At 42.4% G+C, this 27,035-nt stretch overlaps 1 protein-coding gene across 1 annotated transcript; it reads left to right on the forward strand.

Annotated features, from left to right (window-relative positions):
* Positions 1-17,812: 17,812 nt before the first annotated feature.
* LOC147445297 (uncharacterized) lies at positions 17,813-18,910 on the forward strand. The gene is made up of 2 exons (XM_086524566.1): positions 17,813-18,374; positions 18,897-18,910. Exons 1-2 carry the CDS (start codon positions 17,813-17,815, stop codon positions 18,908-18,910), a joined length of 576 nt encoding a protein of 191 aa, XP_086380692.1.
* The last annotated feature ends 8,125 nt before the right edge of the window (positions 18,911-27,035 follow it).

Below are 27,035 nucleotides of genomic sequence, written 5' to 3' on the forward strand. Positions count from 1 at the left end.
CCACAATTGGTGACACCCAATCTGTATGTTCAATCTCATAGATGAATTCCGCTTCCATCAGTTTATCAATCTCTTCCTTGGTTCATTTAGCAAATGTGTCATTATATGTATAAGGACGTTGTTTGCTAGGTTTTGCATCCGATTTCAAAGGAATTGTATGTTGGCATATCAATGGATCAACTCCTTTGAGGTCTTTGTAGGACCAAGAGAACACATCTTTATACTTCTTGAGAAGTTGTGTTAGCTGCACTTCCTCCTCAGGCTCTAAATCGTTAGCTATATAGACCGGCTGAGGCTTTTTACCTGGTTCTGCGAGGTCTATCTTTTTTGCATTTTCAGGCCCATCGTAAGATTCTTGGTTGGTTCTCTCCCTGATTGGTGGTGTCATAATGATTTTTCTATCTTGGATAGTAAATTTTCGATAGTGTGCTGGTACGTTCATGTTTCCCTTTTCTGACTCCTTTTTTCCATCATTGTCTTCTTCAGTAGTCCATATCTCTCTCAAAGAACGTTTCAGTTCTTGATATTTCTGTTTACGCTCTAGTTTAGTCCACTCTTGGTCTTTTGTTGCTTCTTTTTTTGATTTTTGAGATTTTTGTGATTCTGTTTCGGTTTTAGCTTTTTGTACCTATTTTATTTCCTCTCTTGTTCTTTCTTTTCGATCTTTTGAGAATTTTCTTGATATTTGATCTTTTACACAATCCTTTGCTTTTACAAGCATCAAATAGTGAGTTTTACCTTTTATCCTGGGCATCAGGTTCTCTCTCACTTTGTTTCCTGCTCTTTTCCTCCTATAGGGTTCTTGGCGTTGTCAGAAGTTTTTTGGAGCAAGGGATTGCGCATATGTACATACACATGCATGGTGCATCAAATAAAGTATTGCCCATTTTCCAGAGCCAAGTGGTTACGTGGGGCCCACATGTGTACAGGTAGGACAACATGTACATAGTGCATCGATTTTCATCGTTACCAATACTAGTATGTTTTTTCTACAATAATGAGGAGTTTATAGCGCGTAAAACTTCTCGAGGAAGCTATCTGCGGGCCGACGACATGAGGTAAGCAGGTGCGTCAGATGGCATCTAGTGGCGTCAGGAGGGCGAACGGGGTCAATATTTGCACGTGGATGAATACGGACACAAAGTGGTGTTTTCTTGTGAGAGTTATGCAGAAATGTCATCATTAGGAACACTTTTTGGGGCCACTTCACGTGGTTGCGAGACGCATTATTGAAAAGAAATGAGTGCCAGGTGTGCGCATGGATGCAGCAGGGTGACAACTATGCACTGCGGGGTCAGTTTTTGGCCTGTTCGGGGTCCGTTTGAGGTCATCTAAAAGGCCAAGGGTGCCCAAATAATAAAGCTAAGTGTGGGAACTGCAAAAATAGAGAGGAGACCAGAAAAAACGTGGAGAAGATAGGAGGGACAGTCGCAGGTGTGTTTTTTGGGTTTTTGGAGCCTGTTTTGGCCTTAAACTGCTCATCCGAGGTCGGATTTGAGCACTTTGACATTGTAGACTGGGGTTTTGGGCCGTTCCGGATGCGATGGTGCTGTCCATTTTTCCAAATTCCTCAATGTTTTCTTGCTTTTTTTTTGTGTAAGTTTCTCCTATGAGCGAAGTTTCTGCTCTAGTTTGTGATTGTATCTGGCTTATTTTACCCATATTGTGTGAGCTATTTGCCCCATTGGTGTTGGCCCAAGATCATTTGTATCTAAACATCAAAAATTATCCTCTTTTGAGCTGAGTTTTTTGGGTGTGTGTGTGTGTGTTTGTGTGGAGTGGGCAAGTGGATAGTCTCTCTCCTCTCACTCCAGAGGTGTGTTCCCTGTCTCGGCCAGGTGTGTTGTGTAAGCCGAGTGGTGCCCCATAGTGTGTGTGTGTATCTTCCCAAGAGTGTGTGTCGGGTCGTTATAGATGCGCTGTGTGTGTTTTCATCCCGCTCACAACGTCTAGGGTGTTGATTAGCAAAATCATAAAACTTGATATTCTTGGCTTCATTTCCATGCTCACTTGAGGTGTCTAAACACTCATTATCTGCATCATCATTTACTTCTAAATGTTCAGAGGAGTTGTAAAACTCTTCTTGTTTTGGAGGTTCTATCGTCTCTTTTTCCGGTACAATGCTTACCATGTAATAGGGTAGCACATCATAGCCATCCTTATCTCAAAATTTTGTTGTTGGACTGTCAGTAATGGTACAGACATCCAATGTTGCCAGTATGTGTTCCCATTCTAGAGGTTCCAAGGCATCTTCAGGGAAAGGTTCCTGAATATACTGTTTGTCCTCAATTGCTCTTTCTAAGATGCATTCCTCTTTTGTTAAACTTCCACAATGTGAAGCTCCGCAAATCCATAGCTCTTTTGGTTGCCCTAACCATGCTGGTAGTTCCGATCTTGCTAGTGTAGTAAGGTGGCCTTTGCTCCTTTGCTCGGGTTTTTAGGGCAATCAGGAATCAAATGAGTAATTCCACAATCAGGGCAATACACATTGACTCTAATGATTTCATCATGAGGACAGTCCCTCAGCCAATGGTCTCCACCACACTTGCAGCAGGGTCCCTTGGGTTGTTGAGGTGCTCCTTGAGCCCCTCTTTGTTGTTAAGCATGTCTCTGTCTGCCCATGCCTCCATTGGCTATGAACATCAGTGTTCGTTCATCTAGGCTATATCTTCCTTCTCCTGCGGCCTGTGCAGCAGTTGGTGGTCCTTGATTCCCTATCATGCTCCATGGTTCTGGTGTCGAGGGCTCTTCTGGTGGGTAATAGACATGGTTTGCCGCATATCCATTGGGATCCTCATAATATGCATGCATAGGCACCAAAGCCTTTTCTTCTGATTCAGTGACCGTTGGTGTGTATCTTATACCAACTGGTCGTAATCCTGGTAGGAGTGGTTGTTGCCCCAACACCGGTTGTGGTTTTTCTACACCTACAGGTCCTGGTAAGTTGCCTGCTTGATATCTAGGAATCGGTGGTACTTGAGGGGAAGCTACTAGAGCTTGGGGAGCATAAGGTCTCTCTCTCACATATCCCTTGTTATAATAACATTCTTCGGTCCCATGGTTTGTCCATTTTTGTTCATTAGCACACCACTTGGGCTGTTTAGCGTGGGGTTTGGCGTACAAGTTGATCTTTTTTAGCACTTCATCTACGAACTGCTCTTGGTTTACTGCTATTTCTCCTTTCAATGTTATCTTGGAAGACTTGCTCCCACTTTGCTGCGAAGATGAATCGTCATCAAGGTCCTTGAACTCCCCTTCTTTGTAGACTGCACAATTGTCCACAAGGTACAGAGCCTCCTTGGTCAATGCATTCAACGTCGTGCTCCTCTTCATATGTAAGTCTTTATGGAGATCTGCATTCCTTAGTCCTTGGATGAATATCAGCATAAGTTTGGACTGAGTTGGCAGTTCTTCAACAGGACAGAACTTAACATATCTTTTTAGTCTTAGGGCTGCCTTCCGTACAAATTCTCCATCTTTTTGTTTGAATTTATGGATTTGTGAGACGGTATTATGAGCTATTCCACTTTGGGAGAATTCCTCAATAAACTCATTAAACACTTCCTCCATCGACTCAAAGTCTCTACGCTCTACCGAGTCAAACCAAGTTGCAGCATCATCCTCTAGGGTTAGTCCAAACCCGGCAAATTGGGTAGGAAAATCTAACACCTCTTCGGCTCTAATTACACGCACAAAGGCTGCTACATGATCTCTTGGGTCTCTGTTTCCTATGTATTTCTTGTTTACCCATTTTTGCACTTGAGAAGGTCTAATTTTGCGATGGTCTACAAACCTCATCATTGGATCACCCCGTCCAAGTCGATACACCTCCTCAAGCCTTTTGTAATAGGCTGGTTCCTCTCCCAACGGTGCTCCTAAGCCATAATTTTTAACGGTTCTCGCTGGAGGTGGTTCATCTCTTCGAACTCGTTCCATGGGTGGTCCTTCAGGCTCGGTCGACCCTTGTGTCTTACTCTCTGCTTGATACCTTGAATAGTGTGGTGGTTCTTGCAAATCCCTAATCCCTCGTGCGGCCTGATAACCGTCTCGGTTTTGGTCTGGTTCCATTGTTGCACTCTGTCGAAGCCATGCCTGTAATGATGGATGGCTTGCTGGTTGGTCTTGGTTGTTGAATGCTTGCGGTCTGGTGGAATGTGAGGTAGTGTCATACTCATCTGAAAATGGATTTGTTGACTTGCTTGGGGTGTGGACGGCTCTCGGCATTTCCTGAGGGGCATATGCTGATGCTCCTGGACCTGTTGCTCTTTCTACTTCCTCTAGGAGAATACGCTGGTATTCTTGCCCGTATCTATCAACAAAAACTATGCCCTTCCCTGTAGCAGTTTCATAAGAGAATAAGTAGAGAACCTTGTCTTTGCTTAGTTCGTTGACATATGGTTCTTTGCTGCGAAAGTAAGAGACAATACCCTCACTCTCATGTTTGTAGATTCCCACATTCTCGTTATAAGTTGGAATCCTGGTTGTTTTCTTATCATACATAAAAATAGCTCCGGGCCGATCAATGTTTGGCGGCGGTTCTTGAGTTTCTGAAACCATTTTCCCTTTTGCCACGTTATTTCCATATCTGTTGTAATCTTCAAGGTTGCTAACTATTAAATAGTGGTTCCCCTTTTCGTCTCGGAATCTATCTCCATCATCATACACTCAGATTATCTCCAATCTTTGTGCTAGCCTCTCTTCGATACAAATGCACTTGCGGCCTCGATAGTCAGAATAGACTAGGGCTCCTCTTGAGTTTGTTCCCTCTAAGAAGATCACCGTGAGCCTGGAATCATTCAAAGGATTTTGGGAGGTGCTTCCTCCTCGCATAGGTCCATCATAGGTGAAACCTCCTGGCTGTTGACTACCCATCATGAAGAAAGATTTGTCTGACGAAGTGTCAGTATCACTACCTTCCTCAATAATTGGTGCTAGCGGATCTAGCCTTGCCTGAGTTACACTCTCTTCGGTGGACACTAAGCTACCTTGGTCACCTGCCACCTTATGGTCTCTAATAATGTATCTTCCTGATCTTAAATTCATCAAACTTATCAATGCAATTTATCACAAATTCAACCACTCACCTGGCAATGGGTTAGTTTCTGCACAACTTCTTGCTCTGTTGCTAAATATACATGTACACAAACGTTTTAATTTCGGCAATTGAATCAAAGCATTTATCTGCTAGAGGTTATCTTAGTAATGATTTGTATAACTGGAGAGTTGATCTCAACCACTACTGTATTTTATACATTGTTGAAGTTCTGGATTAGGTTTGCTAATCTGGAACAATACTTCCCTCTGATGTTGGCCAATTTACTCGAAAAAGTCTAAATTCATTCTTTGCTTTGTCAAATGGGCAAACAAGGTCCAAATTCACTTCTGAAAGAAAATCTGGAACCCTTAAGCCAAATGGAACCTCACTGTCTAGGCCAGGTCAAATTTTCTTTGCAGTATGCCCCAATAGACATCCTACGCGTAGGATGTCTCCTGCTGTGTTTTGCCTGGATTTTTGCACTGTTGTTTCCCTTTGTTGTGCTGAGCTCACAGCTGATTTGACTTTTTGATTTGGACACCTATTAGCTTGTCAATGAGTCAAAAATCTGTTCCGATGGCCTCTTGATGGTTTTGATCAGTCTAATCAACTCCAAATCAGACCAAAATTGACTAGGAGGCTTGCCTTAGGCTATATAACACCTTACTATGCTCAAAGTCAAAGTCTGGATTCATTTTCATGCATTAGACATCCTACGCGTAGGATGTCTTTTTCATCAGAATGGCTTAAAACTCAAAGCTCAAGCTCCCCTTGAGTTGTTGATCACTTTGGGATACTCAGAATTCAGTTTGGAGTCCCAAATCACTCAGAAAACATCCTACGCGTAGGATGTCTTTTTGGCCTGTTTGACCCCAGATTTGTCCCACAGCTTCCCTTGGATGTCAGTAACCCAGTGGTATGCTTAGATTTTGGTTTGGATGTCAAAAGTCCTAAATTTCTGCTGTTTTTGCTTTTTTTCAGTCAAAAGTGCTAAAGTCCGCTTTGAACCCAATTTTCTTACCCAAATGAGGTGAAACCCCTTTCAGTCACTCAATATATCATGCAAGTCATGCTCATGCATCCATCTTATGGTTTTGGTCTCAAATTAATGTTTTGGCACTATTTGGGTAGGATGTCTAGCAATTTCAGTCTATCTGGACTTATCCTGTCAAGATATGACAAAATTTCCACTTTCCAGTAGAAATTAGGGTAAACCCTACCTCCTGAACACACTCGTCAACTCAAAATTCCAAAATTCCTTTCAAATTAGCCTGTAGACATCCTACGCGTAGGATGTCTCCTGGCTTAAAATTAAAGTTTTTCCTGACAGCAATGCTCTTGAAGCTCTGTAGATCTATCAGAAACACTCACATCAATTTTTGGACTTCAATTAGGCTTTCACCCACACTTTTGCATCTTTTTGCTTCTTTTACAAACTTGTAATGATTATACCAAGCAAGTGTACATGCATGAAATGCTCTAGATCTGAATCATGATGTCCTACTTACTCTACTCCTACCTATCATGAAGAAATGGTGATAATGGTGTTTTTGGTTGCTTTTTGGCCTCTCCGGACTCTCAAGCTCTCCTCTCACCGCTTCTACCACTCCAACTCCTACTCTAGAACTCGACTACTACCTAAAACTACCTAAGTCTACCTCTTCTACCTAAGTCGAAGGATCTAGGCCAGACACACGCTTCCTAGACTCCCTCTAAGACCTAGAGAGTCCTCCACCCTTTGATCCTATCTAAATGTAAAGCGAGACTCTTGGCAAGCCAAAAATCTACCAATTCTCAAGGATTAGTCTCGGTCACCTACCTAAGGTTTTTGTCCCCGGCAGCGGCGCCAATGTTGGACGGATACGCCGCGACGGACGTCAGCACAGCGAGAACTCACCTAACATATAATGTCAGCTAAGGACGAAGCACGAAGCTCAACCCGCAGGCGCGTGGAAGCAAGCATAAGGTGTCAACCTACACTCGACCGACTCCTAACTAATTCCTACAGAGGTCTCTACCAATTGTCTAAGTCACAGCCTTCAAGAGTGCAAAAGAGGAAACTTCCTACAACGCTTTTTGGAGCCGAACACCCATCAAACGATCTCGAAACACCATAGAACTTGAAGGAGACCCTATTACTACCAATAGGTCACTCTCCCTAAGGTCTATGAACCAAAATCCCGACCCAAAGCACCCGGTGCAGAAACGCGTAGGATGTCTTGCCAAAATCTGCAGGTCTCTGTTTCTGAAATTTAAAGTGCCTAATGTGTAGTTCTACTTGTTGTGAACGCGTGGATATGCTGCAATGCAAAATCGGACAACGTATGCTCACCCAGACAACCGATGAAGCTCTTAGAAGGAGCTCGCAAGATCGAAACGTACGCGCGCAATGTAGGTATCGGCGCGTAGCTTTCGTCGGGGGCAACATGCTGCACTTCTCTTCTCTCGATTCCAACCACCGAAGCACACGTAGCGTCAAGATGAAGCTCTCACTCTCTCTCTTGTACACAGTACGCTCTCACAGACTTCAAACTTGTTTTGAAATGACAAAAGGTTTTTCATTAAGGTCAAAAAGTGGTATATATACCTTACAACTTCTCAAACCCTAAAGTTCCAAAATCAACCATCTATTCAATCTAACTATCAAAACTGGAATACAATCTGGAAACTTCTGTAAGTCTTAATATTTACAAGGTGAAAAATGGAGTTTTCCTCAATGAATGAATAATTACAAAAATAATAGTCCGTCGAGTAGTTAGATGCCGTGGGGTGTGTCCAGCTTCTAACAATGGTCTTTGTCTTCTACTTCGTCCGATTTTTCTTCCTCTGGTTCTTTGTCTTCATGTTGATGGTCTTCATGATCTTCAAATTTCATGTTTATGGGCTCCATGTATGTGCTCAAGGCAAGTGAACGAGAGGTAGGTCTTACCATATACATAATGTATAGGAAGTGTCTAAACTTGTGCATAATTACAACAAGAAAACATCTCCATAAATGTAGATCACAATATACACCTCAAAAGGGAAAACAATTGTGCTTGGTTGAAAATTTAGGGTTTAATGAGAGAGAGAGAGAGAGAGAGAGAGAGAGATCGAGAGAGAGAGAGATTTTCCTTTGATTATTCCTTTGTGAAGTACCTCTTCACCTTTTTGGGTGAAGTTGCCCTTCACAGTCTTAAGTTGTTGTGTTGTTGTTGTGAATTGTGCACCTTTAATGTAGCCACCACTTGATAGTATATCACTGTAAGTTATAATAACATGCATAAATTTAAAAGGTAAGACTTTGCTCAATTCTTAGGATCTACAAAACTTGCTTGAAGTGCTTTGATAGTTGGGGCTTGGCATGGGGATTGCTACTAAATCCAAAAGGTTGTTGGGTTGGCCTCAATGAAATAGTGCCTATGTAATTCAAGATTAGATGTCTGCAAATTCTCAAATCTTTGAAGATTTGATGTTTGCAAATGCTGTGTGTGTGTGTGTGTGTGTGTGTGTGTGTGTGTGTGTGTCTAAGAGCAATATGATTCAGCGGAGGTCGGAGACTCAGATCTTGCTGAGCATGCAGACAAGAGGCTTGACATGCAAATATTGATGTGACCAGCTTATAACTAGCCAAATGAAGCTAACTGTTGGCAAGAGATCAAATTGTTGTTGGAGACCCACTACAAAGCATGGGATTGGCAATTGCTGACTAAGCACCTAGATGGTTGACGAGCAAGGTTACATGCGGGTAGCTTCAAAAAACAAAAAACAAAAAATTTTGCAGGCACAAGTGCAAAGCATTGATGGGGCTTGAGCATTTTGATGCCGATGAGCTCAATGAGAATCAGGCTTGCACACTTGAGCTGAGGATGTGTAGGCAGCAAGGGCTGGCGGGTAGTATGGGTGCAACATATTTAACAAGACTGAAGGTGTGTGTGGTCGATTCACTACAGTGTGCACTAATCCACAAAGCAAGATGGATGGTGGGTGCTCTCAGAGAGAAGGGCAAGGTGGTTGCAGATATTGTGCAGGGCTCTATGGAAGGTGTTGCATCACGTGGCAAGTGATGTTGGCTATGTAGGTAATGGAGGGGATGCTGAAGTAGAGAGGAAGCAGGGCTGCTCGTTCAGTAGATGAGAAATAGGCCTTGGATCCGGACCTGAAAAATCTATACAATAGACTTTGATTGCCAAATGAGATCCACCTAATTGACACTTATTGAATGGATCCAAAAGTGGCAAAAATTGCCAATTGGCTAGTCAATAAAGCCTTTTTTTTTGTTTTCCTACACAAAAACACACATACACACCCCAAAGAAATAAATGCACACACATGAAAATTGAGTGCAATTAGGATATAACTTAAAAAGGCTGATTTTTCAATAGAACACCGGCAAAAATGAGCTCATAAATTATCCAATTTAATTGAGAAATTAATTAATGATTCTCGAGGCGATTTGAGCATGGGCTAGTGTGTTGGAAATATTGTGAAGAGTGCTATGCACACACAAAAGTGACAAGAGCAAATGCACAATACAATGAGAGCAATGCTAATGCAAAATGGGTTGAAAAATGAACGCAAAATGGCACACTAATTGAAAAATTGCACATATGATCAATGAAAAATGTGAGTTCCCCTCACCTAATCGCCATAGGGTAGTAGAGCATGCTCTTGCCCAACTGGCGATTAGGGATTGGGACTATTGAGCTAATGCAAATAAAGAATAAAGAATGCTAATCACAAAGATGCATACTAATGAACCTAGCTAGCATATCCTGGTGCTGTGATACCACTTGTTGGGGATGGGATCGTTCTAGCTAGGGTGGATGAAAGAAAAACATTGTGCACACAAGTGAGTGTGTGTTGGCTAGATTATCACTCAAGAGAATTAGGTTCCAAGATCAATTAACTTGGACTCATAAACATCGTGTTGAGTATTTGCTAAGCCATCACAAGCTCATCATAAACAAGGGAGATGTAATGCAAAATAGAATAAGTTTTTTTATTCATGAGATGAGCTTTAAGTAGCTCTAAACCCTTGCACCACTACATGTAGGATAATTCCACCTTTTCCCTCCTTGACTCATACTCTAGTAACTCTAGGATAAAACTCACACTTTACATTCAACGGGTTGTTACTTAAGTTTTCCAAGTGAAATTGGAAAGAATTCTCGAAACCAATTAAGAGATTCATGTGGAAAACACCAATATAGGCTTAGCGCCTTGGGAGTAGTGGGATAACTGGGAGACCATTGCTAGACTGAAGCAAGGCAGTCTAGGGATTCTTGATCCTAGCATTCATACAAAAGTCCTGTGTGCCAGACTGGTGGTTGTACTTGCAAAACACGACCATGTATGGGCTATTATGGTCATTAGGAAAAATATGGACTCTCCATGGGCCTTGTAAGAATCCCTAATTTCAAGGAAGCCTGCCAAGATTAAGGGGGACAAAGGCTTTGAGTGGGGCTGTTTTGGTAGGGTCTCCTCCACCTTTGACCCCTAAAAAGGTAGTGGGAAGGGGGGTAACCATTTGAAAAGTAGGGAAGGGGGAGGGGGGCAAAAAATTTGAAAAGTAAGGGGGGAGGGGGGAGAATGCTATCTTCTCTCTCTAGCTTTTTGGCCAACTTGTAAGTGGCCTCTTAACTCTCCCATGCCACCTAATCAAATCCGTGGGTCAAAGAGGTAAAAAAAGTGACTTTTTTCAAAAACTTTCGAATAAACTCTATTTCCCCCTAAAAAGTGGCCCCAACATATGTACATATAAAAAAACATTAAGCTAAATTACTCATAATTCAGCATTTTTTGATTCCCTCTAGAACTTTTAAGAAATTCCCCCCAAAATTGACCACCGTCCCTCCTAATCTAAGCTCCTTTCCTACACCCATCCCCCTTGCACCTGCACCTACTGCTGCACCTACACACCCATCTCCTTTCCATCTCTTCATCCTTCAAGCTCCATCTCTCCATCCTAGAATGCCTCTTGACAACGCGACCAATGTCCCAGCAAGCTCTTCACGCGGTAGGTCTCCAGGGCTTTTCTTGTGCCTACTTCAAGAGTATGTTCCGACAAAGAAGACATGCTTGGGTACATTACCTTCAGCCAACAAACGCCGCGCTCAAGGGGAGAAGAATGTGGATCTCTGGACAGAGGGATGCTTGTACCCAAAGGATCCTTATGTCAATGTCCATTCGTCTTTTACAAACCTTCCATCAATGTTGCAATATGTTGGAAATGGAGAGTAAGGTTTGTTGGGCTATTGCAAGAGACTCAACAGACACGAGATTGCTCGGTCCGAGATCTACTTGCATCATTGGTAGTTATTGCTGAATGGGAGTTTCCACAATTTTCAAGATCAGATGCAAATAGCTACTAGTGCACTCGAGGAGGCAAAGAGCACCATCGCAACCAAGGAGAATGAAATTAAAAAGCTTGAGGATACTCTCTCGCACATGAAGAGTACTGCCATGGGAGGTAGGGTGAGGAAACGAGAGTTGTCCGAAATTCAGAATCTTGCACCACATGGTGGGGCAAGAAAACAAAGGGTGACAGCTATGAGGTAAGATGTTCTTCCCCTCATGTTGTTTAAGTCTAGTACCGCTCATAATTGTTGTTTTGGGTAGTAGGAACTTTGTCCAAGAAACGTGCGCCGGCGAGAATGCGCCAGCTCGGGCATCTTTACTTCGTTCTTGTTTCAACAAAGAGGAATTTATTGGGATGCTTGATGCTCCAGAGGCAAAACACTTGAAAGAGGCAATCACTAAGAGAGTTCTTCAAAGTTTTTCTAATATTGTCACTGACCTAGATGTTCAAGATATTTGTGATGCTGTTGCGATTAGTACGAAGGGCTATCAAGCAATACATTAAGTGTTAAAAGATGCATTAAGAAGTCAAGGAGTCACGAAAAACAAAAAGTGCATGCTTGGATGCAAACAAGGTGAAAATTATTTACTTCCTTGCCCATTCTGTGTGAAAGGGCACAAGATAAGTCGAGCAACTCAAGTAGAAGGTCAGGACTAAGATAATGATGATCATTTAAATAGGGAGTGGCAAACTTCGGTTCTTTCATGTGATATGCTAGAGGTGACCAATAGGGATAGCCAAGATCCTGGGTGGAACCCCATAATTCCCTTCTCCCTCAACAATGTTCACTTCTGTACATTGCATGCATTTATGCGAATATTTGATAGGATGCTAAAGCATCACATTGATTATGCTTTCACAATGAAGTCCCTCAACGGTCAAAAGACTCCTTGCAGGGGGTGGAGACGCTCCTTAATGAGATTGGATGTCAACCGATCAAGGGTGAACATTGTAGCAGAGACTTGTAGGGAGAAGACATATGAGGTGGCACAGAAGGTTTCCATGAATGGAGCCAAAGCACGTCGATTTTTCAAGAAGATGTCAAAGACTCCAATGCAGGTACACAAGGCAAGTGTCGATCTAGCAAGTGGAAGCGGTGGGAGTTGTGGAAAGATTTGTGTTCATGCACGACGGACAAAGATCCCAATGTGGAGGTTGCTAACCAACGCAAGCTAGTATGGTCATCCTTTCAAAAGGTTGTGCAATTGATGAATCTTTCAAGCACCACCGTTGAGCAGCGAGAGGAGTTCAAGAAGGTGCTTTATGAGTTCACAAAGGCTGCTAAGGACGGATGGTCTGAAAGAAAGATTACACACTACATGGTTTGTTTTAACGGACTTAATAGATATGCAATGTTTGAAAATGCAATTTTTCTATTGGCTTATCTCTTTTTTGGTTGTTTTAACACATTCTCTATGCGCATGGTGCATACTACATGGACCACTATGGTTCACTTGATATATGGAGTACACAAGGCATGGAGAAGTCCCACTATTGAGAAAAAGGAGTCTACTTCAAGAATACTCGGCATAGAGAAGTCCCACTATTGAGCAAAAGGAGTCTACTTCAAGAATACTCGGCATGGTGGTGGTGGTTCACACTCCAACTACCTCCAAGAGATGTTTAACTGGTTTTTTAGGCACACCTTTGGGAGAACTCTCACTATTGAGAAGGCAAGAGAGTCGATGTTAGCAAAGCAGTTATGCACGGCCTCCCATACTGCAGCATCCGAGAAGTGGAAACACTCACGAGCGGCCCTGGGCCATGAGGCTTGGCGTGCAACTACGGATTGAAATGGCAGCGTTTGGGTGTTGCGTCAGCCGTCCGCATGATCCATGTTTACTTGTTAAATTCAATTGGTTTATTTGAGATTTTCACTTAATTGGCCACATAGTGTGAAAGGGCCCAAATCCCAAAAACCCCTATTTAAAGGTTGAAGGCGCTCATTTTGTCATTTTCCATACTAGGTGCTACCATAGCAAGAACAAAACAAACGGCAAGGATTGCATATCCGGAGGGCCCGGATGGCCAACGAATCCCAGATACAGCAAAAGAAGCCGGAACTTCACAAGTTCAAGATGAGCTCCACACAGAAGAAGCTAGAGCTTCAAATCAACATGGTCAGTCCTCTACAACAGGAAAAGAGAGAAAGAATCATCGCCTTGTTGTCTATTCATCGAACTCCAACGATTCTGAGGGCAACACGACGGATGAGAGCGACCAAGGCAAAGAAAGAAATAACCAAAAACAGCGGTCAGAAGGCTCCGAAGAGACGCAAATGGATGATGATCCCCCATGGGTTGGCATCAAAATACAAACTTATGCCGCTCACATGTCTACTTGGGGTAAGAAACTCCCTAAAGGGAGTGGACCCACACCATCACAACCGCTCAATAGTGAAGAGCACGAATCAGATGAAGAGTGGGTGGAATCGGAATATGAGGTGTTGGAGGTGCCTGTGGGCCGAAAAAGAGAAAGAGCATTGTCCACAAGAAGAGGAAGCAAGCTGCCCCAACTCGTGCAACAAATGCACCTCCCCATCGACCTCAGAAGGTGCGAAAGCGCAGCCATGCATTTGTGGAGATTCGCCACTATTAGAAGAGCACCGAGATCTTGATTCAGATGGCCCCTTTTGCAAGGCTTTGCAGGGAGGTTTTGCAAATGTACAACACTGAGTTTCGGATGGGCGCCGTGGCCATAGAGGCAGTCCAAGAGGCAGCGGAGCAATATCTAACTAGCATATTTGAGGATGCGAACCTATATGCCATCCATGGAAAGCGTGTAATGATTATGCCCAAGGATATGCAACTTGCTTTCCGTTTGCGCCATGAGCATTAGCTTGTAATTAGTCATCAAACCTTTTTTTGTATTTACGGAACTTCCAAGATTGGGAAGAATTTGAATATAAGCGTCTTTTGATTGTATACTCCACTCTTTGTGCATTGTATTGCTTTAATTGTGTACCATGCAATGTAGCACTGGTCCATGTTTTGTCTACCTTCTTTTGTATGTATGTAGCTTAAAGCTTGGCATTGGGAAAACTTGCCTACGTTAAGCACCTTGGCTAAGTCAAGCATGCAGTTCCTGATACATCCAAGCTATGTGAAGCACTGATGCAACCCAAATATCTTGAATGCATGGTAAAAGTTTCTGGAAAGCCTTGGAAAGGGATTGGAATGCCCCCAAAATGGGTGCCACAAGGGCGCGCATTTGGTGCTTCCACAGGCAGATGAAGGGACCAAATGCGCGCCCTTGTGGCAACCATTCTTAGGGCCTGCCAAGGTCTTTCGAAAGCTTTCCAGGATGTTTTGCCTTGCATTCAGTATATTTCCCTTGCTTCAATGCTTCAAATAGCTTGGATGCATCAGGAAGTGCATGCCCCACTAAGTCAATGTAGCATAGATGTTTTGAAGCATACATGTAATTAGTTTTGATTTTGCAACTGAAATGTATATGGGCTTGTACAGCAGCTTGGTTATGAAAGGATCTATGGTTGGAGTGAATTTTGGTTAGCCAGTTTGTCTTAATTCATGGGAAAAGGTATTGATAAGCCTTTTAAAGGGCTTCAGATGCTCCAAAATGGGCTTCCACAAGGGCACGCATTTGCCCCTTCCATATGCTTATGGAAGACCCAGATGTGCGCCCTTGTGGCAGCCCATTTTGGGGCCTCCCAAGCCCTTTTGTAGTCATATCAATAACTTTCCCCATGATTTAATGCAAGTTGGCTGGCCAACATGCTTTCCAACCGAGCATGCATCAAAAACTGCATGATTCACTAAGCACAGGTGCTTCTCATAAACACATTGGAAGCCAAACATATAACAAATTCAAAAGCTTGCAAGTAAGAGAGAGTCATAGACACCAAAAAGTAGATTCTTTAAGGAAATCAACGCTTTACATGATATCCGGCTTTTGCTTTAGGATCTTTCGAATTACAATTTTCTGGCGCTTGGCCTTTTGGGGTGGCTCCCTGTTAAGAAAAGTGGTTGTAATTTCTTGGGTGTCATTAAACCCTATAGCTTGGTTCATGCCGACATGGGCGATGAGGCGCGCCCATGAAAGTTAATGCCAAAAGTGGATATTGCAAAATCTTTCTTTACAAGCACTACAAGGTCGGCCGATTGGGCAAGGGTTGTTAAGCACAAGGCCTTGGAGAGTGAACGGAGGGCAAAAATGTTGTAGCATCCATTGGGGGAGTAGTCAGCATGCACAAACACCACATCACCAGTCGGAAGTATGCCAAGGTAGTGAGCAAGTGCCGCTTGAGGTCCAAACGGCATCCTCCTCCCCCCTAACCATTGCGCCCAGGCGTCAACCTCCAAAATATCGTGCAAAACATAGGATTTGTGAGAAATATGGAAAAAAATGAGTTATAGCATTAACAAAATCAATTATAGCGATCAAATTTAAGTGAGCATCTATACCTCTTGTCTACGATCCTCCTCATCAGCATCCGAGTGCAAGTAAAGATCCACACTTGACTTCCCCTTTGGATAAAGAAAAATAGGTGTTGTAGCAGGTGATGGTGAATCCACTCTTGTGCGTTTAGCCAAACACATGGCTTGCACGGCCACAAACCCCTCCTCAGAGACCTTGGCCTGCTCGGTCCGCTGCCACCTCGGCCTGTGCAATCGCCACTGTGTCCGCCACAGTATTCCCCATGGGCAGTAGAAGATCATCGTCATGGGAGGTGGTGGTATCAACCTCAAACTTGCCATGGTCATTGAGGATGGCGGAACACTCATCCATGAGAAGCTCAAAGGATTTCTCCAGATCATGTAAAAACAAAAACTCCTCCCCACCCACCACAATGGAGGAGAAACGGGTAATCTCTACGTCAAGGATGGCATCCCGAATGAGCCAATTCACTTAGACAAGATGACTTCGTCTGTAGCTCAATCTTTGTAAACAAGCATAGTGGCCTCCATCCGCCTTCCAATCTACACAACCAAAAATGGGCAATCAAGATACAAATACCCAAAAAATTAAGAAAAGGTAGCTAATTAAGCACAAAGCAGACCTTGCGTTGTTCCAGTTTGAAACTTGCATTGCCGACATCCTTGAACCCCATTATGACAAAATGTTCCCGAAGATTGGCAAGAGTCCAATGTGGGTTCACTGCAACCACCTCCACCTCATTATTGGGCATGCGGACACGAATTTCAAAGGATTGAACCTCTTCGGCCATAAGCTGCAAGGGTATCCATTTGCCACGTTTGTGCATCCACCTTTCGTAGCTAAACCGTGCATACAAGGTGCACCTTGCCTTCAAATATCGAAGGCAAAGCTGTGTGGGGGACACATTGCACTTGTAACGGTCACCATCATGCGAACCATCAACATAGCCCCAATTGACACCTAGAATGGTTTCCATTGCATCTACGTCAACTTCTTTGCAAACAAACATTTTCGATGTTTCCACAATCGACAGAGAGCGGAATGCATGCACAAACAAATGGATGGGACAATGCCAACTCAGACCCACCGATCTGGTTGCCTTACCAAGCTTTAGGGACCCTTGGAAACCTTGCAGCACCTTGCGCTTGAAAGAAAGCAAGGCCCAATGGTCTGGAGTTGGCCATTTTGCACTCTACAATGAGGGTGTCTCCACAGCTTCTAACCTACCATAGCCTTAGCTTCACTTCGGTACCACATACTTGTGGGAGTACATGAATATTTTCTACTCGGTAAGTTTTTTCAACGAGACATTAGGAAACATAAGCTCCCCAATGTGAGCATGCACAACCATGAACGTGCCTGAGAGGCACTCAAGCGGCTACTCCTCAACTAAGCTGGATGGAAAAACATCTTTGGGTGAAAGCATGTATAGGTGGCCTGGAAAGTAATGTCAAGGACATTGCTTTTTTGTGCTTAAAAGTGGGTGTTTTAAAAGTGCTTCAAATCTCAAAAAGAATATCACTCTCCTAAGGTACGTCAATTAAGTCTCCTAACGTAATGTACCACAATTAATGAGACTAAATGTAATTTACTGCTGAACGATGGGCCGCTTCTTTCCCGCTTCAACCTGTCTGAGCTTTCTTTGTCTCTGAGATCTCTCTTGGAGCTCTATCTAGCTCCTCCCTGTCTCTCTCTCATAGAGCTCTTGCTGCGCATTCTGTATCGCTCAGCGCCCTCTCTCTCTCTCTCTCTCTCTCTCTCTCTCTTTCTCTCTCTAAGCATGGCTCCTCTTGTGTCTGAGCTCGCGCTCATCTCTCTCTCTCTCTCTCTTAGCACTCTTTCTCTCTCTCTCTCTCTCACGAACTCTATCTCTATAGGTTACTCTTCTACTTGATGATTCTTGAGGTATGTAAACACTTATTATGCTTTGTTAGTATCTTGCTAATTAGTGCAAGAAGTGCCATGTATTAATTAAATAGCGTGTAGTTATGATTTGTATTGTATTTCTTGTAGAGCAATCCTTTGAAAGTACTACAACAATGGAGCACAGTGAAGAACTGTCTATCAACTCATCGTCATTGAGTAGAGAAGCTCAACTTCAGCACAAAAAATTAATGAGGGAATATTGGACTGCTCATAAACGAAAGCAACGTCAGGCAATGGTCAACTTTGTGACGGAAACCAATACAGGGGAGATGGATGAAAGAAAGAAACGAAGGATATGTCAATCTATGGTACAACACTTTGATACCTTAACCGTGGGAATGGATGCAAGTGGTAGGAAGGAAATCTTTGATGAACTTCTTCAACATCCTTGCTTCCTTACTATGCAGAGTAAATCCAAAGAGTTGGAAGCAATTATGCTAAGAAACATCCGCAACACTTTGAATCATGTGAAGGTCCCAAGATCTTCAGACAAGTTTTTTGTGAAGAAATCAGCAATGATGATGTTGGTGAATGGTGGAAGCAAGGAGCAAAACACTGACATGAGCATACCGCAAGCTGCCAAGCTTATGGGGATCCACAAAAGAAACTTATATTCAGCCAAACATCACTTAATAGTGTCAAGTGAATCCGATGGTTCGTTCCCTGCATCTGCGTGTCATAGAGATGATGCACGGAGAACTCATATCACTCAAACTGTTAAAGACATAGTCTTTCAATTTTGGACGGATGAGACGAGGGTGTCCCCCAACAAGAAAGATGTTTGTAGTAAGAGACTAGCTAGATGTTCATATGTAAAGCATCCAATCCACCTTCTTGAGGAGCCTCAGGTAATTGATATATTTTTTTAGCACTTTTTATTGGTGCTACAACTTATATTCCTGCTACAACATTATGTTTCTATACCACTTTTTATTGGTGCTACAACTCATTACTGCCATAACATTATGTTTCTATACTTCTTTTTATTAGTGCTACAGCTTGTTTTGGTGTTTTGCACCACTTTCTAGTGGTGCTGCAACATTAAAAAGTGGTGAAACATTACTATACTGGTCTCTAATTGAATCTGAACCACTTCTAAAATGTGATCAATAGTTCTAAATGTTTTTGAAGCACTTTTACTTGTGTTTCCACACCACTTTTTAGTGTCTTTGAACCAGTTTTAATGTTTTACAGCAGGTTTTAATGTTTAAGAAACAGTTTTTACTAGAAATGCACCAACGCTTCACCGTAAACCCTACAAAGTGGTGTTCACCCACTAAAAAGTCTTGTTTACCCAATGCTAACAGACGTGTTTTACAAACTCGTAGGGGTGTTACAGGTGCAAACGTGTTTGGTGGTGAAACTCACTTTTTCCAAGTGATGTAGCAGCTTTTAGTCATGGTGCAACAGTTATAGTAGTGCCATAGACTTTTTACTACTGCTACACGAATGGTGCCCACCACCTTATGATGGTAACCAAAACCATATTAGTGGAGTTTGAACACATTTTGTTAGTAAACACTTACAAGTGCTGTCACACCACAATGAATCGGTGGACACAACACTTACAAGTATAAAAACCACTTTCACGTGGTGTCTGACCGCATTCAAGTGGTGAGAAGCCACTTTCATGTGCTAAGTCACTACGTCAGTCCATCACTCCATGCAAGTGGTGAGGCACCACTCCCAAGTGGTGTGACACCACTTTCAAGTAGTAACTAAAACCTTATCACTGCAATCAAGCGGAAAGTTCCCGCTTTCAAGTGGTTAGACACCGCATTCAAGTGACAAGAAAACGCGTTAAAGTGGTGACTGCCCACTTTGAGCTAGTTTCTCACCACTCTCAAGTGGTCATCAAGTGGTGAGACACCACTTTCATGTGCAAAGTACTACGTTAGTCATCACTCCATGCAAGTGGTGAGACACCACTTTCAAGTGGCCGAACACCGCATTCCAATGACTTGAATCCGCATTCAAGTGGTGACTGCCCACTTTGAACTAGTTTCTCACCATTCTCAAGTGGTCATCAAGTGGTGAGATACCACTTTCAAGTGATAGCTTAAACCTGGTCACTGCAATCAAGCGGCAAGATCCCGCTTTCAAGTGGCCAGACACCGCATTCAAGTGACGAGAATCAACGTTCAAGTGGTGACTGCCCACTTTGAAGTAGTTGCTCACTAATTTCAAGTGGTCATCAAGTGGTGAGACACCACTTTCATGTGCTAAGTAACTACGTTAGTGATCACTCCATGCAAGTGATGAGGCACCACTCCCAAGTGGCAAAACACCACTTTCAAGTGGTATCTAAAACCTTGTCACTGCAATCAAGCTGCAAGTTCCCGCTTTCAAGTGGCCAGAAACCGCATTCAAGTGACCAGAATCCGCGTTCAAGTGGTTACTGCCCACTTTGAAGTAGTTGCTCACCACTCTCAAGTGGTCATGAAGCACTTTTCACAAGAGCTCCTACACTTCCAAGTTGTGTTGGACCACTATCTAGTTCTGATGCTGGTATGTCGCCTAGTATTTTGTCCCTTCCAGCTACTTTTTAAGTGCTAGATTTTAATTGGTGAGTGGCCACTTTGAACTAGTCGCTCACCACTCTAAAGTGGTCATCAAACACTTTTCACAAGAGCTCCTCCACTCTCAAGTTGTGTTGGACTACTATCTAGTGCTAATGCTGGTCTGTCGCCTAGTATTTTGTCCCTCCCAGCTACTTTTTAAGTGCTAGTTCTGAACTTCCCAAGAACTTTCATATCCTTACTCACCACTTTTTAATCGTTTCTCACCATATTCAAGCAGTGCACACCATTTTTTATTGTCGGTTCATCACCGTCAAAGTGGTTTGAATTCACTTTTAAGTCATGCCAAACCACTTTTTAGTTACGTTGAATGCGGTTTCTCACCACCATTAAGTTGTCCTCACACAACCTCTTAATATTCTACCTTTTTGTATGGTTACTAGTTTCTACACTAATTTGTATTTGTGGTGCATTATTTTCACAGGTAAAACAATACTACTGAATGTATCATTACTAGTTTTTAGTGGTGCACACCAGTTTTTAGTGATATAGAATCACTTTTTAATGTTTTGAAACAATTTAATCAGTTTTGAATGCTAAGTTTATTTTTAACATTTGTATACATGTATATTGCAGGTGGAGCTTTATTTAAGATTCAAGACAAAGTATGCAGATATTAAGATTTCGCAACGTTGCTTCGAGTCTATGAAACCGTTCTTTGTCCGAAAATTGAGGGATCGCTACACCTGCTGTTGTATTGTGCATGTACAAAGAGGCAGTAAATCACATGCGGACTCGAAGTTTTGATCTTCATGGTTCTTGCTGCATGTGTAGCTGCCCTATATGCCTTCATCATGATGAAGTTGTCAACCATGGATGTCTTGCATACAAAAATGCAAGTATGAGCACCACTTCACTGTTGGAGTCTATACTCTGCCCTATACTTGCAGAACATAGTTTCAATAGCTACCAATGCTTAATGGGAACATGCAATGCATGGCGTGTATCCAAGAGAAGAAGTTGAGCAGAGTAAGCAAGTATCTGTGAAGTTTTTTGAAAATATAGTGGGTGCCACTGGATTAAACAATGAAGCTAGAAAGAGCACTGTGAAAGACATTGTCCACAAGAAAATGCTGCCTAGAGAACTTTTGCGAGTGTACCAAGACCACTTGAAGAAGTATGTCACTCACAATTTTATATTTAGGTGGCAAGCACAACAGTTCAAGGACTGCATTTCTTTGTTTCCAGATGATGTGGTTGTCTCCGTCGTTGACTTTGCAGAGAACTACTCCTTCAAGGAGCAAAATGAGATCCAGTCAATGCATTGGTACACTAAGCAGGTCACTATCTTTGTCCTGATTACTTATTTCCGCATCGCATCAGGTGCAATAAAGAAGACCATGCACTTTTTTGTCTCAGATGATAAACAACATGACACCTTATTTGTGCAACATGATTTTCTCTTACATGCTCAATGGTTGAGAGATCAAGGGCTAAGCTTTAAAAAACATTGGGTTTGGTCAGATGGCGCAGCTTCACAATTTTAAAGCAAAGCAACCGTTTTACTTTGTTGCTAGATATTGGAGCCTTACTAGCATGGAAATGAATTGGAATTTTTTTTGCTCAGGACATGGAAAGGGGGAACATGATGGGGCTGGGGATGTCATTAAAAGGGCTCTAACTCATGATAAATTGAAGCAAAATAGCGTGCGGTTGACTTGTGCAGTTGAAGTTGTCTCTTTTTTGAGAATGCATCTTAGTACTGGAGCAACTACTATGTATGACAAGCAAAAGAGCGAGGTCATTAGGGTGTTCTGGGAGGTCAAGCTAGGCGATGTTCAACGATCCCATCAATGGGACTGCAAACCATTGGAGGGCTCAAGAGCAATGCACTGTGTGAATGGGTATTCTGAGAACAACACTTGTGCATTGCGATCAAAACGGTTGTCATGCTTTTGTTTTCCTTGCAGGCTTGGCCATTGGAGAAAGTGTATGAACAGATCACATGTGGAGACATGGCAATATCACACTTTGGAGCCACTTGCTAATGATTCCCAGTCATACGGAGACTCAGACGATGAGGAGTTCCATGGTGCCACTTATGCAGGTCAGTATGACTCCTTAAGCGATGCTCTCACACCTGGAGACAATTTTGCTGTCACTTCTGAAGAGAATAATGAGGAGGCTGTTGACTTCTACATTTTGAAGTGTGTAGTAGCTAAGGGCCTAACAACTAACGTGCAAATTGATGCATGGGGCAACAAGATAGAGAAGCATACTTATATGGTCACGGGCCATTGGTATAAATCCCTACAAGCAAACTTGTATGAGCTGTGGGATAACAAGCCAATAGTTTTCATATATTCCCACTTGATAAGGGCAATAAAGTTCCCTATGGAGCCTGTAGTGCTCGATGGCATAGGAGAAGTGTTCGAACTTTCCAATGAAAACCATGAGGCAATATACAATAGCATGCCCTTTGAATTGTAAATCAAATCTGATTTTATATCATCTAGTGAAAGATTGAACAAGATGGAATTGGTGTAAACGTACGATGGAATTGACATGTTGGTTTTTGAGAATGCTTCACCACTCCCCCCACCCCCCCCAAACAGCACCACTAAAAAATGTTGCAGTTTCAGAAAAACTCAATAAAAATTTACCACTTTTTAGTGGTACTAAAGTGGTTTAGCACCACTAAAAAGTGGTTTAGCCCCACTAAAAAGTGTTGCTGTTTCAGAAAAACTCAATAAAAATTTACCACTTTTTAGTGGTACTAAAGTGGTTTAGCACCACTAAAAAGTGGTTTAGCCCCACTAAAAAGTGGTTAAGAATGCTTCACCACTCCCCCCAAAAATCACCATTAAATGGTGTTGCAGTTCCAAAAAAACTGTTGCAATAACATAATAAAAATTTAACCACGTTTTAGGGGTTTAGCACCACTAAAAAGTGGTTTTGAGACATTCAGAAGTGTAGAGACATGTATAGTGCAGAGACAGTAAAGTGCCAGATCTTCTGTATATTACAAAAAGTATATTACAACAATTATCTAGAAACGTCTACATATCCACCAAGAATGTACAATATATAACGTTTCTGGCACTTCCGGATGTACAATCTCATTCATCTTCATTTATAACAAAGTGCTCAAAGACTAGACTGGAAAGTTCATCTTTGGGATTGTTGATGGGGTTTGCCTTTGTATACTCCAGGGTATTGGGGGTTAGTGCCCATCTGCACAACCATCGCAACAGTGTGCGCGTGAGGTAATCAGGGTCTTGTTCTTCATCAAGAGGATCAAAGGTGGGTGGACATATACAGTTGTCCTAGACATTGCGCAGATTTTTATATCTGGAGTCATCTACCAACAATGTCCGAGAGGAGTCGTATTCTGGAAACTTGTTCCAAACATGGTAAAGGGGCTTGAAAGACACAGGTTCACCTGCAAGGTCTCTTGGAGCTCCAGCAATCTCTTCAAAATACGACCACTTTTCACATTGCCAGTTTGAGAAGAGATCCCTAAAGTAATAAGTCCTATGTTCCCATATGTCTGGCCAACATGTACTGAGGATATGCTCAATGTTAGCAGCATTACAAGTGCTCCAAATCATTGCATCTGCTATTTGTCTCAAATCCCAAAAAAATTGTTTAACATCTCTACGGTAGTAGATCCACAACTTCTCGTCCACTCTTTTTAGTTTAACTCTGTCAGAAGTTGGACGTGGAGGGTGTTTAAGTTGTCCAGTCTTTGGATCACGTTTGGTTACATCTCGTTTCACGAATAGTCCGTCGAGATCAAGGATAATGAGCTTTTTGATCTTGCGGAAATTCGAAACAAGATATCCCCATCCAGGGCAGTTCGGCGAAATCTCCTCAATTTTGGGGCAAATTGCTGGTTCCTGGTCTTCCTCTACTTTATCTGGTGTTACATCTGCATCCTGCTTAGCTGCTATGTCTTCAACCTTCTCATCTGGTTCTTGAACATCTCCAATCCAGCTAAGTTTTGCCATAGACAAGTAGCATGCCTTAAAAACCTCAATCAGACTGACATATTAACCTTTTCAAAATACACTTGAAAAGTATACCTTCCAGGCTATCGATTTCCATTTCATTAATTTCCTGAACTTCTATGGCAATAGTCCACTTGGCAGGAGATACTGGAGAGAAAAAATAAGCTCTACTTGAAGATGCTCATGATGATGTCAGAAAGAACAATACGAGTACAATAAATAGACAGTCAATGAACAATATGAGTACAATAAATAGACAATCAATGAGCAATAAACAACTAGTGAACGAAAAATAAAACCGTCGTTTCATTATCATCAAAATGAGGGTACAAAGACAAAATTACAAAGAGGCTACAAAGCACAAAAGGTTAATAGGGGCTACAGAAGTTTCTTGCGGGACTTTGGTTTGGGAGGTTTAAGGTTGGGTGCTTGGAGGTTAGTCTTTTTCCGAGTAGATGAAGGCTCCTTGGATTTTTTACCTCCTGGAGTAGGCTATGGAGGCTCGGATGCAACCTTAGCTTTTTTCTTTGGTGTGGCGCGCTCTTCAGTGCTGCTCCCCTTTTTCCTACGCCCCAAAATCTCTGCACAAACCTGTGAAATAAGAAGTTCTGAGTCCTCATCAGACAAGTTCACTGTTGTATCCTTTTCAATTGGCTTCTCAGATAATTTTTCAGCGTCCTCTATGTCCTTGTTCATTGCAGGTTCTGGCTTCAGAGGCACCTCGGCCGACTCCTTGGATGCGTCACCTTGAGCTCCCACTACATCTGCTCTTTTTTCAGCCCTTTTTTCTGCCTTTTGTTGGTCTGGAGTGTCTTCACCTGCTTGTTTCTGGGATGCATTCTTATCCCCGCACCCACCACACATGCTATCAATATTGGGCTTGCATGATGACCCAGCTTGGGAGTGTGCTACATAAAAGACAATGTAATAATACTCAATATTAAGTTATGTGAACATTCAAAGAGAAGAATGTTCCACAGAATATTACCAATTCCATCAACAGGAGATCCAAAGATGCCTTCCATTGGATCTTTCTATGCAATTACATGGAGAAAAGAAACAAAATGTTCAAGAAATGAATCTACAATCAGCTTCATATCATAAGGTATAAAAACATCGATTACCTGTACCAACATGCTCATCCATGTTTGCCTCTCCAGGTGCCAGCAGCTTCAAAGCATCTTTTAAAGGTTCCTCACATCCATGAAATATACACTGGCCGACAGACTTACAGGCAGTTACAAAACAAAGTGGGTGATACGGATGTTGACACCGGAGCATGTAGACACCGGTAACAACAGTCTGCATGATAGACATCCCACAAGCAACACAATCACCTAACTGCACACAGCTATTGTCCGATCCCAAATGAACAGGCGGCCTGACAGGAAGGATAGGCATTCTTGACTTGAACAAATTAATAATCGTTTCCACAAATCGAAGATGCCCTAACGCCACTTCTACTTCCCATAACAAAGTGTCATGCTGACCCTATAAAAAAATAGCACTGCGTACTTTATAAAACAGGATAAGTGTTTGTGCATTACTTTCAAGAGTCTTCATCACTTTATGTGGTACCACTTAAGAGTGTTATATAAACACATTTAAGTGGTCTTTTACCATATAAAATGGTCTCTAACCATTTTTTCCTAATTAGAGTTTAACCACTTTTAAGTAATATCAACTACTACTAGGTGAATCAATCAAGCTTACATACCTGTAACTGTGCTGCCTCTTCACCTAGGTTATCGAGATTGTGCACTTCAATATCAAGTCCCATGTCTTTGAGAGCCTCCTTTCCGATTTGAATCAAGGTCTCAAGCTTTGCCATTGCTTCCTCGTTTGGTACAAGCCTTATGCAACTTGAGTTCCTCCATATCCTTGTTCATTCTCTCTACGATCTTGGCGGCGCCTCGCATCAAACCAACCTGCTCATCTCTCTTTGTCTTTGATTGATCTAAAGCAATTTTTATTGTTTCAAGACATTGCTGCTTCTCTTTTAACTTTTCAGCAGCATTAGCCTTCATGTTAGAAATAGCTGCTACATCAGCCGTTGACGCAGAAAATATAGTCAAGGAAACATTTGACATTCCAAATGTTCCCATCGATGAGCCAAAGGCCCGCTTCTTTAGAAATTCCTCCTTAGTCTGCCCTGAAAATTGATGTCCACCTGAGTATGTCTGCCAGTCAAAGCCTGTGCCAGTACTGTCAGTGTAATTAGGCATATTTTCTGCATTAAATTTCCACTCGCTTCCAAGACATGGACCGTTTGTGGACCTCCATTTCTCCAATTTCCTATTTAAAGTTTTCTGTTGGCGTAACATTTTGATAACACCTTCAGCATACACAGCGCATGCAACTAAACCTTCAGAATCTTCAGTGGCCTTGCACTTATGCCAAGTAAATCCATGTGCAAAATGCACGCCTACCTCGTTGTTTGGGGGAGCTCCCTGATATACTTTGTGGTATAGTAGGAGACATTCTTCATACATTTCAGGCCTCAGCCCCTTTAAATGCATCTTCTCCTTTTGGTGGCGCTTGTAAAGCCATACACTAAGCCACTCCTCATCTAAGAAATCATCATCACATAGGAGCTTCGGATCCTGGCCAACCAAGCATAGCCCATATTCGGTATGAAAATCTTCCTTGGGGAAGCAAAATTTTGTTTGAGTGGGTAAGGCCACTCGTGGTACTGTCCACCTCCCTGTAAAAACATATAAGAATGCATGTTAGTATGTAATGAGCCATAATTAAACTTGTTTTATCAATAATAAGAAGTGGTTGAAATGATTTTTGCACCATTCTCA

The sequence above is a fragment of the Adiantum capillus-veneris genome, chromosome 12 (genome assembly GCF_014529385.1).
Source record: "Adiantum capillus-veneris isolate H3 chromosome 12, ASM1452938v2, whole genome shotgun sequence".
In the NCBI taxonomy this organism is placed as follows: Eukaryota; Viridiplantae; Streptophyta; class Polypodiopsida; order Polypodiales; family Pteridaceae; genus Adiantum; species Adiantum capillus-veneris.